This window comes from Pangasianodon hypophthalmus, chromosome 8 (genome assembly GCF_027358585.1).
Source record: "Pangasianodon hypophthalmus isolate fPanHyp1 chromosome 8, fPanHyp1.pri, whole genome shotgun sequence".
In the NCBI taxonomy this organism is placed as follows: Eukaryota; Metazoa; Chordata; class Actinopteri; order Siluriformes; family Pangasiidae; genus Pangasianodon; species Pangasianodon hypophthalmus.
The window spans coordinates 29,213,484-29,225,983 of NC_069717.1; the positions used below are offsets into that span (position 1 = coordinate 29,213,484).

At 39.9% G+C, this 12,500-nt stretch overlaps 2 protein-coding genes and 5 non-coding genes across 7 annotated transcripts in view; all 7 read left to right on the forward strand.

Annotated features, from left to right (window-relative positions):
* The window catches only part of kazald3 (Kazal-type serine peptidase inhibitor domain 3), a 4,055-nt gene extending 1,094 nt beyond the window's left edge, over window positions 1-2,961 (forward strand). The window contains exons 2-4 of the mRNA XM_026945773.3: window positions 810-970; window positions 1,071-1,218; window positions 1,885-2,961. Coding sequence (XP_026801574.1) covers window positions 810-970; window positions 1,071-1,218; window positions 1,885-1,970 — 395 coding nt within the window. The 3' untranslated portion in view covers window positions 1,971-2,961. The remainder of the gene's footprint in view (window positions 1-809; window positions 971-1,070; window positions 1,219-1,884) is intronic.
* Window positions 2,962-4,975: 2,014 nt separating this feature from the next.
* On the forward strand, window positions 4,976-5,046 carry trnag-ccc (transfer RNA glycine (anticodon CCC)). Its single transcript has one exon. It is a non-coding gene; the product is annotated as a tRNA-Gly (tRNA).
* A 505-nt stretch (window positions 5,047-5,551) lies between these two features.
* Window positions 5,552-5,624, forward strand: trnar-ucg (transfer RNA arginine (anticodon UCG)). The gene has a single exon. It is a non-coding gene; the product is annotated as a tRNA-Arg (tRNA).
* Window positions 5,625-6,343: 719 nt separating this feature from the next.
* Window positions 6,344-6,416, forward strand: trnar-ucg (transfer RNA arginine (anticodon UCG)). Its single transcript has one exon. It is a non-coding gene; the product is annotated as a tRNA-Arg (tRNA).
* A 105-nt stretch (window positions 6,417-6,521) lies between these two features.
* Window positions 6,522-6,592, forward strand: trnag-ccc (transfer RNA glycine (anticodon CCC)). The gene has a single exon. It is a non-coding gene; the product is annotated as a tRNA-Gly (tRNA).
* A 524-nt stretch (window positions 6,593-7,116) lies between these two features.
* Window positions 7,117-7,189, forward strand: trnar-ucg (transfer RNA arginine (anticodon UCG)). Its single transcript has one exon. It is a non-coding gene; the product is annotated as a tRNA-Arg (tRNA).
* Window positions 7,190-7,542: 353 nt separating this feature from the next.
* The window catches only part of dok2 (docking protein 2), an 11,478-nt gene continuing 6,520 nt past the window's right edge, over window positions 7,543-12,500 (forward strand). The window contains 3 exon segments of the mRNA XM_053236335.1: window positions 7,543-8,368; window positions 9,593-9,724; window positions 10,082-10,252. Coding sequence (XP_053092310.1) covers window positions 8,294-8,368; window positions 9,593-9,724; window positions 10,082-10,252 — 378 coding nt within the window. The 5' untranslated portion in view covers window positions 7,543-8,293.

Below are 12,500 nucleotides of genomic sequence, written 5' to 3' on the forward strand. Positions count from 1 at the left end.
CGCTGTGGGACATCTTTAGAACATGTTAGTTCCTGTTGTCACTTACGTTATAGCAGCTATAAACAGTCTTTCCCTCACAAGGGTCTCTTTTTTTATAAAACAACCAAACAAACAGACAAAAAACGCAGCTTGTCATGTTAGCGAGAAACCGCTAAGCGAAAACTCCTCTGTTTCAAAAATGTCAGAAAACTTAGCCAGAGTTTAACCTCTGAGTGTTCCAAAGTGGAGACTCCTTCCATCAGTGTTACATAAACATCTCCTTAACATTACAAAACTTCACCCTGTCAACAATTCCACGCATTTTTTAAATCAGGTTATGTGGCGCGTCCACTGTACACGAATGAGCCGTTACTATAGAAACGGAAATGTACTGTCATAGCGGCTGGTAGAGAAAATGAAAACACGTTCTGATCAGAGCGAATGGAATAAATGAGTTCCCTCTGTGTATTCTTTTCTTTTTCATTACTAATTATTTCAACCTTCTAAATCATTTACAGACCATCGAGGATTTCATTACTCTATTGTTCTTTGTTCTTTGTTTTGTTTTGTTTTTTTCTCCATACAGCTTATGAGTTCTCTTAGAAATGTTTTCTTCCCCTAAACCTTTTAACTGCCTGTTTGGGAATTTTGGACTTTCTGGAGCCTGTAATTTTCCTGCTGGCTTTCAGGGGGAGATTTATGACCTTTGAACAACTGCAGCACAGCCAGACTTACACAAGTGGCTCTAGTGCTTTGTTGAGAGGAAATAGCTTCTGAACATGATCCCTCGTCTGATCCCTCTCTTTCTTTTTCTCTTTCTTTGTGGTAAGTTCCTATCATCAAAGTCCCTCCACGTAACTTGGTGAACGTGACCGGCAGCAGTGCGGTGTTTTTGTGCGAGGTCTTTGCCTTCCCTATGGCGCTGGTGGAATGGAGGAAAGAGGGGAAGGAGGTTGTTTTGCCTGGAGATGATCCTCATATATCTGTGCAGGTTAACAATTTCAAATATTAGTGTTTGTGCTTATAATCTGGGATATATATATATGTGTGTGTGTGTGTATATGTACTCACATGTCCCTCGTCCTACGTAGTCCAGAGGAGGTCCTCAGAAATATGAGCTGTCTAGTTGGCTGCAGATTGAGGACGCGACTCGGGCAGATTCAGGTACCTACAGATGCATCGCCAAGAATGGCCTGGGCAACGTCTCAGCCACTGCAGTGCTGGGGATTCTGCCACAAGGTAACAGGCTACCACATACACCCTGTCTTTACTCTGTACGATTTTCAGCCCGAATTTGCTCTCATAGAGAACAATTGCATATCGTAAACGAGTTCTTTGGTTCCACTTAGAAAGCATGATGTGACACGTGGCTGATTTAGTGCCACTGTGAAAAAAAAGACAGCTGAAGACAATGTCTGAAATGTCTGAAACTCTCCGAGAATGATCGCTGCCACAACTCTCATTTAAAAGCCACCAATAGGATGACGGGATAGAATAACGCCAAATTCACGACCGCTACAAATATGGCAGTGGCAATGAAGAAACATAAACAAATCATGCCGGTGGACCGAAAAACTATATCCTTATTACCTCAAGCTCACTTTAAAGAACGGACCGTTCCATATTGTCCTCTTTTACCCAGCCACAAACGGCTATAAACTCCTCTTCTTCACCTTCAGTGTTATTCTCCAGGCATAACGTTGCTACTGTCACCCTGAGGGTGTACTTGTTTTCTGCATGCTGAGTGACGATGTAATCAGAATATAGTCATTTTCTTTAATCGCAGGTTTATCATTAGAAGATCTCATACAGAGTGAGTTATACCCTTAAAAGGTCGCTGAACTCATACAGTTGTAAAAATGCCTTTTAAGATGTTGATCTAAAAATAGTTTCATTTTTTCCTAGATGAGATGGCTGCCTATTTAGAAGAAAGCATGAAAGAGTTGATGGGATACGATCCAATCAGAGACTATGATGGAGACTACTATTGAACCACTTCAGAGCTGAAATGTTTCCTCAGCAGAAGACTTGAGAAACTCTACTTGAAGACTAAAACTGCCTCCTGTGTCCGTGAGAGACTAGACATCTGGACCCACACACACTAAGAGCACAGAGAGAACGTGACACAGCCCACTGACATGAAAGAAAAATACACATTACACATTAGACCTCAAAAAAAAAAAAGCAAGAGCCACCCTGAGGGACGTAGAGCATCCCGGATGGAGGTTTTAATCAGAAGATGAAGGAGGATGAATATTTCTTTTGTTTTAACTGCTGCTCTTTATATTTCCTCTTCTAATGTAGGCTATAAAGTATATCTGCTTCTGAACAGGGAACTCGGAGCACATTCCAGACGCACTGTAACTCTTTGTTGAGTCTCTAATTTCATGTGGTCTTTGAACACCAAGTCGTAATATATCCCTTTCCTGAATTTATATATTTTTCCATATGTGGTATCCCGCCGTTTGTGTGCACGGGTGCTAGTTTGATTCCCAGAGGGAGGAGCATCGTCCACAGCTGGTTTTCTTTAAGAGCTTCGGTCTTAAAGCCTGGCAACAGACATCCTATTTTGAGTTTCTTATAAGGTGCAATCACTCATCTTGTTTAATAAAAATGAGTGACTATGGGCGAAATACTGACATACTTAGACCTTGCAATATGTCCACTTTTCAGCTGAGTGGTTAGATGACTACTTTCAAATGAAAAGGCTGTGGAAAGTGAGATCATTCTTTGTTTTTCTTTGATTCAGACTAGACACAGGCCTATTTATTATAATGTGTATGTTATTCAATATCTTGCTTAGTTGTTATGTACTTATGTTTACTTATATTTATAGAAATGGGCCATTTTGACATAAAGGAACCTTTCCTGTTCAGGTTCACGTAAATACACTGCAGTATTTTCGGAAGTACAGAATGCCCATGTACAAGTACTTTTATACCTTACCACTGTTTTATTTACAATAAAACATAGTCAAAACTTTGGGTTCGTTCGTATGTCCTTTATGAAATATTTAATCTGGGAAAGTAATCAGACCTCAGCCAGGTTAAAATGGTCCAATAGGCTAGTTTTGTCAAGTCTTTTATAGCTAGTCTGGATGCAGTATTAAAGGAACAGTGTTAATCCTTGAGAACATGCTCTGTCTTTACAGGTGGATAAGATTTCTACACTTCTGTGAAACACAGGACTCTCTTTTTCCCCAGAGATTCTGATTAGAACCATAGCGTTAACTCACCTCTATGGAATCAGTTCATTCCTTTCCAGTTTCCGTTAGACTTGTTTGGAAAACAGGAGAAGTAATTGGGAGATTGGAAGAGAGCCCAGAAGCAGGAGCAGGGGGCTTCCCCGTTTTCCCAAACCCTCCATTAATGTCCTGCATTGAAAAGACATTACTGGCACAGAGAGGAGTTCAGTTCATTTCCACGTAGGCATTAACATGAATGAATGAATGATTAGATTGTGTCCTGCTGGAAACAGCTGAAAATAAAATTAAACAATGTGTGAAAGCAGAATGTAAATTCACTCCTCATTTTCTGCTTGCAGTGAACATTCCATGGAATCCCAAGCAACAACCACATAAAGTATTTCCATAGCGCTCATGCTGCATGCCACATGGTAGCCATTGGGAAATACCTCCAGACGCTCCATGAGAACGGGTTCTGTCTGAATAAAGGTAACCATTTCCAGACATTAATTTCTTTACATTGGCTATTTGCATGTCTTTTGAAGAACATATCAAATCCATTAATCAGGAGTGAGAACAAGGTGCAGTAAAGGGTAATATTCAGAGATTCCTCCAAACCTCAAAATAAGCCTTACTTATAATAAATAAAAAAAGTAGCATTCTATGCAAAAGTCATTTGAGGTAAAGAACTCAAACTGCGTCTTCCTTCAAAGCCCAGGAGGAATGTGGAGACAGTTAGGCAATTGTTTGACCTTGATTTGTTACAGACCATTTGTTTATGCTGAAACTCAGAAACTCAGAAACAAACTGCAAAATCCCAATGTGCTTTTGATTTAAAAATTGTAAGCAATATTGAAGAATGTGAGTTTGATGTAAAAGAGGAAGCAAGTACAAAAGTAACTACTTAGCTAGAACAAATTTTCACCAGTCATTCAGGTTATTTCAAATCTGTTTGTGTAGTGCTTCTACCAATAAACATCCAGGTGTAGATTTAGATCCCTAATGAAGAAACCAGAGATACCATGGGAAATAAGCCTTGAGAGGAAACAGAGACAAAACAGAAATGAGGAATAGACCTTTGTTAGGTCCTCTTCTGGAAGACAGTACTCATCTCGAAGAACCAGAACGCAGACCTAGTGGCTTAATAGATAAGGCTTTGCAGTGTGTGTGTTGGAGAAACCTAGAGGATTGCTATATTTTGTTTGTTGAAATTTGATCTGAACCCTTTGAGCAAGTTTCTATCACTAGTGCAAGAAATAAAGACATATAAAAATATTTAAAAGGTCCCAAACAGAGGCTTACTGGTCCAACTGGTAAAGTATCAACCTTCACAGCAGGCTGCGCTTTAGGTCAAAAGGGCACCCGGGTGTCTACGTTGTCCTGTAGGTCTTCATCACTGATTGTTCTGACAATTAGCCACTCACATGTGAAAAGGCATGCTGGTGGTGTAGTGTTGTCATGTGAGCTTCCCATTCTTGTGAACTAGCTTCAGTTTCTGGCTGGCGTGGCCTGCTGTGACCCTTTCAGGTTAAGTTGAAAAAGCCTACAGGATTGTTATGAATGTGGAGTCAATTTGCAAGTCAAAGGCACCAAAATGTAATGGACCGTTCATGATAGTTTCTATCACATGTGAGCTAGAAACCCATCAAAGCACATTTTCAAACTACCCAAGGTAAAGGATAATGCATTAACCTCCAGAACTTTCCAGGGTCTGCCAGAAAAACTCTAGAGGGTAACTGTGAATGTGGAAGAGCCTTGTCCTTCAGGCCTTCATCACTAATTGCTCTGACAATTAACCACATATGAACAGAAGCACCAGTGGTGTAGTGGTATCATGCAAGATTCCCATTCTTGTGAACCGGGTTCAATTCCCGGCTGGTGCAGTCCCTTGTATGAACTTGGCAGTCTGTCATTTTGCTTTGATGCAGTCCGTGGTGTATTTGTCCTCTAGTGCCTGTTTGCACAAGAAAAAGCATCTACAGGGGTCTTGATTTGTGAACCACGTTTGATTCCTGGCTGATGCGGTCTTGTTAGGCTTTGTTGCCTTCGAGGGCATATAGCAGTGTCACACAAGATTCCCGTTCTTCTGAACTGGTTTTAATTCCCACATTGTGCAGACTGTCGCAATGCTTTGTTGCCTTCCAGGGTCTGCCAGAAAAATTCTAGAGGATAGCTGTGAATGTTATAGCGAGGCATAAAAAATTGTTAGCTGCACTTTAGGACAAAAAGGCGCCCAGGTGTCTACCTTGTCCTTCATCACTGATTGTTCTAACGTTTAGCATCCATGTCACAAAGCACCAGTGGTGTAGCGGTATCATGCAAAAGCCATTCTTGTGCAGTGGGTTTGATTCCTGGCTGGCACAGACCACACCTCTTCTGCTGCCTGTAGGCCCAGTGGCCTAATGGATAAGGCATCAGCCTTCGGAGCTGAGGATTGTGGGTTCGAGTCCCATCTGGGTCAGTTTACTGTGACAAGTTGCCTTTAGGTCAAAAGGCACCCAGACTGGACATGAATTGTTCTGATAAATAGCCATGCATGTGAGAAAAGAAGTGCTGTGGTATCATCCATGACACCTGGTTCATGCAGACTGTAATGATCATCCTGCTCTTTTGCAGGATAAGCCTTTTTCAAAGCTTCCTGTAGGATTGCTGTGAATGTGGAAAGTTAATATGAAGCTTTGATGAGAAAAATCTTCAAGGGCACCAAAATGAGCGTGTTGCCCTGCAGCTCTTCATGTCTGCTTTTTCAAACAAGCAGATATGGACTTGTGCAAAGTGCCAGTGGTGTAATGGTATCACACAATTTCCATTCTTGTGAATCAGGTTTGATTACTGCTTTACACAGACTGTTGCGATGCTTTTTCGCTTTCCAGAGTCTGCCAGAAAAAGTCGCTATGGACTTCATAGCTCAGACTGTCGTGAGGGTTTGCTGCTTTCCAGGGTCTGCTGAAAAAGCCTGTGAATGTAGAAAGTCAATCTGAACCTGTTAATGGAAGTTTCTCTCCTGTGTGAAAAACCTCTGAGACTTAAACTCAAAATGTACCAAATGTACACTGAAATGTAGCGGTGTCACACAAGATTCCTGTTCTTCTGAACTGATTTTGATTCCCACCTTGTGCAGACTGTCGCGATGCTTTGTTGCCTTCCAGGGTTTGCCGGAAAACTTTCAGAACATGTGTAGGCCCAGTGGCCTAATGGATAAGGCATCAGCCTTCGGAGTTGAGGATTGTGGGTTCGAGTCCCATCTGGGTCAGTTTGCAGTAACAGTTTAGGTCAAAAGGCACCCAGACTGTTTACTTGTCCTTCAGGTCTTCATCATTAATAGCCCTGATAATTAGCCATGTGCTCCCTTCAGGGCGCACCAGTGGTGTAGTGGTATCATGCAAGATTCCCATTCTTGTGAACCGGGTTCGATTCCCGGCTGGTGCAGAATCCTGATCGTCTGCTTTTTGCAGGGTAAAAAAGCCTGCAGGATTCCTGCGAATGTGGAAAGTCAATATGAAGCTTTGATGTGAAAAATCTTTGAAAGGGCAGCAAAATGAGTCCGTTGCCCTGCAGCTCTTCGTGCCTGCTTTACAGTAGCTAGACATAAGAAATTGCCAGCTGCACTTTAGGTCAAAAGGGCAGACAGACATCTAGCCAGTCCTGCAGGTCTTCATCACTAATTGTCCTGACAATTAATGATGTGTGTCTGAACTGAAACAGATGATCATGAGGCTTTGCTCTAATATTTAAAATGCCAGTGGCGTAGTGGTATCATGCACGATTCCCATTCTTGTGAAGTGGGTTTGATTCCTGGCTGGCGCAGACCACTGTGCAAGTTTTCTTCTTGGCAGGTTAAAAATCTAGTGGGCAGCTGTGACTGTAGATATTCAGTCTGCAACTCTTCCCTCAAGCAGCTAGCATACATGTGAGCAAGAAAAACCAAATGGATCTCCGTGCTGCTGTGTGTGGGCCCAGTGGCCTAACGGATAAGGCATCAGCCTTCGGAGCTGAGGATTGTGGGTTCGAGTCCCATCTGGGTCAAATTACAGCCAGGCATAAGCAATTGCTGGCTGCTCTTTAGCTCAAGAGGGCACCAGAAGAAGGGTGCCTTCTTCTGCAGGTTCTCATATGTGGAAAAACTTCTGAGATTTACAGACAAGGACACCAAAATGTAGTAGTGTCTTACACGAGTCTGCTTCTTGTGAACAGGGTGTGATTCCTTGCACAGACTGTCGTGACACTTTTTTGCTTTCCAGGGTCTGCTGGAAAAAGTCCCGAGGGCAGCTGTGAATGAGGAAAATCAACCTGAAACCATTCATGGATAGAACATGGGGGAAAAAATCTTTCTCTCAGACAAGATTATGTGACAGGTGTGCTTGTAATTTATGTAATTTACCTTCACTTCCCCTAGAGGGCACCAGAGAATCAAAAATAAGGGAACACGAAAGCGTTTCATCAGAGTTTGCAGAATGAGTCGTTAGCTTTGATACTTTTTATTTTGTTTTTATTAAGTGTCAGAAATTAGTAAGGAAACTCTAATTTTAAAGAGCAAGACAGAATACACTATTTCCTCTACACTATTTGTGTGTGTGTGTGTGTGTGTGTGTGTGTGTGTGTGAATGACAATGGAAACAGGATGTCAGCAAAAGCAGCTGACCACAGAGTGAATGTGACACTTTAAATGTTAAATCTGCTGTTATGAGACGTGCAAATGCTACTGACCATCGTGTATAAAAGACCAACACAGACGTTCATCAGTATTTTAATGAACTATAACAGTGTCTTTGCTGGTAACAATTTGCAATTAATAAAAACTCTGTGTTTGTAAATGAGTAAACAAAAGTGTCAAAAAAAACCAAACTGCTGTCTGTTGGGTGGAAGGAATTATATTCAGGAACTAAGTATTGACATTTGACATTTTAATCATGTTTATTACTGTAGTATTAGACACACACACACACACACACACACACATATCAAGCGTATCTCTTGTTGCAGTGTTTTGCAAAAGAACTCATCTGGGTTATACAGGATGTACAAATGGCGGAACTTGAAGATGTTAATTACGTCACAAGGAAATACGCAGGAAAGGGGTGTCACACTAGATGAAAGAAGCTGTAAGTCGTAGTTGTTTTAAAGAGGAGTATGAAACAGAGCGACATGGAGGAGGATATTAGAAAGAAGGGTATGCTATATTTGCAGCAGCAAAGATTTGGAAAGGTAAGACAGCATGCCTGAATTAACACGTGCCTGACGAGGAAATAATGATGAGAAGCAGGTTTTATCTGGTTATAGTCAATGGCAGTGGAATTAGGGTTAACACATGAAAAGCTGATAGAGTGCCAAAGTGTTTCAGCGCACAACAGCTTTCCGTGTGTTGGGTCCATTGTGTAAATTGAATTATGACATTATACATAAATTCTTGCTTGTTGTGTCTAATCCAATCAGTGGAGTCTCCATGCACACTGCTTGGAAATGATTTAGGGTCTATAGACAAATTTTATATAAAATTATACAAAAATATACATATCACTAAAGAGCTTACAAACTTGCAGGTATTGTAATGTGTGAAAGCAAGTGTAACGTTTGCTATCGATAACAAAACAGCTATGCGTTAGCGTCATTGTGTACGCCTTGCTATCTGTATCCCAAAATTATTATTTATTTATTTATTTATTATGTTTAACCTATGACGGTTCCTGAAGAGGGCAAAGGGTAAAAAAGGGTAAAAAAGTATTTATGAAAGGTTTACTGATGTATTGCTTAGAAAATAGTCCCTCTAGTCTGCTTTAGATTACACTCTCAAATCAGAAGTTATGATATATGGACCAAAGCCAAAACCTGCAGATGAAATATTCCGTAACCATCAGATATTCAGGCTTCAATATTTTGTAAGAAAAGGTTCCTCACGGGTTCTTCAACTCGTTAACAGCTTTAGATTTCTAAAACTTTCTGATGAAGAAAGCTTCTACATAAACGCTTAAGGGTTTTCCCCAGAGCTTTAGTTCTCAAAGTGAAATCCAGAGAGCAGAGTCCGGGGTCCAGGGACCGCCAGGGGGTCTGGTCTAGCTCATCTGCCTATCAAAACCTCAGTAACTCAAAACTCAAAACTTTAAATGATCTCAGCTTGGACGCGGAATATTAGTGTATTCCGACGATGCAGAGTTCAGGAATAAAACGCTCTATGGCTGCAATAATAAGCCAGAATATTATTGTGAATAGTTGGATTATGTTCATAAAAAAAGCTGCACTGAGGGGGTCCATGGAATTTATTTTCCCTGGCTCTAAAAAGTCTGAGAAGCCCTGACCTAGAGAGACAAACCGAAGAACACTCTAGGGTGATAAAGGAAACCTTTAATCCTTGAAAGACTAGGCCTGTGTTTTAAAACAAACCCATTTGTTCATTTCTTTTAAATGGATTTTTTCACCACTTGTCTGTTTTAGAAGTGGAGAAAGGTGTGGTGTATTCTGTACCGAGAAAGCACCCGCTCGATCTCACGGCTAGAGTTTTTCGAGTGTAAAGATGGCGGGACTGGCACGTTGGAGAAATCCAAATGCAAGCAGGACAACAAAAAGGCGAGTAAATCAGCAGTAAAGATGTCACATGGGCGCAGACAGCGTGAATGCTTTCAGCACATGTAATATTATGATAAAAAAAAAGTAGATCTTTATTTTGTTTGACATATTCATAGACAGCGACTATTTGATGTGGCTCAAAAACATCGTTGTTTAGTAAGCACAAATTTGCAGTATCACAGACTGACTCATACTGAGCAGTACTGTCAGCTTTGTCCCTCATGGAAAGGTATCAAATGATTCATACAAGTAGTTTCCATTTTACAACTGCAAAATTCAAGCATATAATATGATAAAATTAAAGATTTATCTTAGTGATATAGCGTAACGTGCTATGTTAACACGCGAACGTTGCAGATTATCAGACTGAGCGACTGCATTCGCGTGTCGGAGGCTGTGGAAGTGGACGGGTGCCCAAAGGACAGCAAGGCCTTCTTGGTGGAAACCACGGAGAAGACATTTGTCTTTGCTGTAGAAATGGCTGAAGTAGATGACTGGATGCAGAAACTGTGTGAAATTGCATTTCCTGTAAGTAAGAACTGACTTCTGCTGCAGCAACACTTGCTGTTCATTTCTTCAGCTGACTGAAAAGCTATTGTAAGCAATGTTGCATGTGAAAGTATAAAAAATAAATCTTGTAATATTTCATGTAGATAAGTTCACACAGGTTTACACCACGGAGGAATTTGAGAACTCTTAAAACCTAAAATTAGAGTAACCTATATTTATCTGTACAGATTTACATCAGAGGAAACGGAGGTGTGCTTTTAGAATTACCTTGATAAACATTACGTAAGTTAGAAAGTACTAGGTGACGGGGTGGTGGAATAAAGCCGAGTTCCTGTTGGAAGCTGATTATTTTTTAACAGCACATGATTTATTCTTCTTACACCACAGCAATTTACCAACGATTACAATGTTTTAAAAGTAAAGTACAAAAAGTCATACTTTTTTATCCATTTATAGTTACATTTAATGTTGTGGAAAGTCTGTAAAACAAGTTACTTCCTGGCACTACTTCCTTTTTTTCTCTCTTGAAGTTCATAAGACAAAAAAACACCGCTTGTCATGTTACAGAGAAACCGCAAAGACGGGTAAACTCCTCTGCCCTGAAGATCAACACAAAACTAAAACTTACAGCTTTACCTCTGACACTGGAGACTCCTTCCATAAATGTTAAATAAATGTCTCCTTCACGTCACTGTATTAACAATGACATGTTTTATTTTATTTGATAATAACACATCTCGCGGTGAAGTGACTCGTCTATGCTCAGGGAAAAGAACCTTCAATTTTTTGATAGAGATCTAGACCAGATCACTTTTGTCTTTCAAAACAAGAGTCAAATCTTTCCATGAGACTGAATGTGACCTTTTCGGCGTTCATTGTTTCAGAAACACAAAGGGTAACTTTAACTTTAGTTTAAACACAAGACCAGAGGTTAAGGTCAGACAATGTGATATGAACAATAACTAGTACTTCTACACTCTAAAAATAGATGCTCATTGAACTCACTCGTGTGTGTTCGCTTTTTAACACTACTACTTCTCTGGTTTTTTTTTAAAACACATTTTAATGATTTAAAATAGAAACACAACATGTGTGTTAATGAATGTACGTTATTATTTTTTTAATGTATATGAATTATTTGTCTTTTTGGAACTTTCTTGAAATTTTAATTTAGAGAATTAAGGTGACAGCTCCATCCACTCATCAATCCTTTTATTTATTTCACTCCAGTACAATAATTTTATACAAATCCAAATCACATCATAATCAGATTGTTAAGTTTGTTTTTCATCTCAATCGTCTCAGATGGAGAAATATGTTCTGATTATCTGATTAAATAATGATTAGATAATGGCAGACTTCACGCTATGCACACACTGTAACCATAACAACACACTTACCAGTTTTAGCTAGCTAGTACAGGCTAACTAGCTGTGGTTAATATTATTATGTTTAGTAACAGTAAAGATTAGATATATTTAATTAAGCAGAGAGGAGGAAGCTTACATGAGCTTTGGATTAGGAGACAGAAAAAGAAGAGTGTTTGTGTGTTTAAACAGCGTTTATATTTAAACCACTGCGTGTAACTTTTGAAAAGTCCATGACATCAGATACCAATAAAGGTTTTTTTTTTTTTTTTTCCGTTTTTACTAACAGCAGATTTAGATATAGTCGGAATACACGCAATGCAACTTTGGTTACTACTTTAGTTTTAAGCTAGTTTCAAGTTATTAAAATGATTCATTTGGCTGACTTAAATAAGTTTAATATAATAGTTTTGAATGCAAATGGAGCACCAGCATGTCAGCTGAAAAGCATTAACTTCTAAACTTCCACAGAAAGTAGATACAAGAAATAAAGCAGGTCGTTTAGATAAAGAAATCTGTAATAAAGATCCTCTAACAAACAGTAGACCTGCGATTGAAGATTGTACAGAAAACAAGCTCGCATACAAACACGAGCATTTTTCAAAGCGAGCTTGAGGTAATAAGGGCATTTTTTCTGTCCATTAGCGAGTGCTGTTTACATTTCACCATCGCCACGACCGGATTTGTTGCTTTCCCGTGACTTTTGCTTCAATCTCCTGTGCTATGCCATGCTCCTGTCAGTGGACTTTAGACTAACATCGTAGTGGTGCTCACATGCTTACTGATCTTAATGAAACATTTCTCGCACTGCCAGAACTCCGTCATCGACTGTCAGCGCTAAAGCCGTCGCTAGTGAACCTGCACAGCACAATCTCAAGTCATGATGTGCAATTTCCATG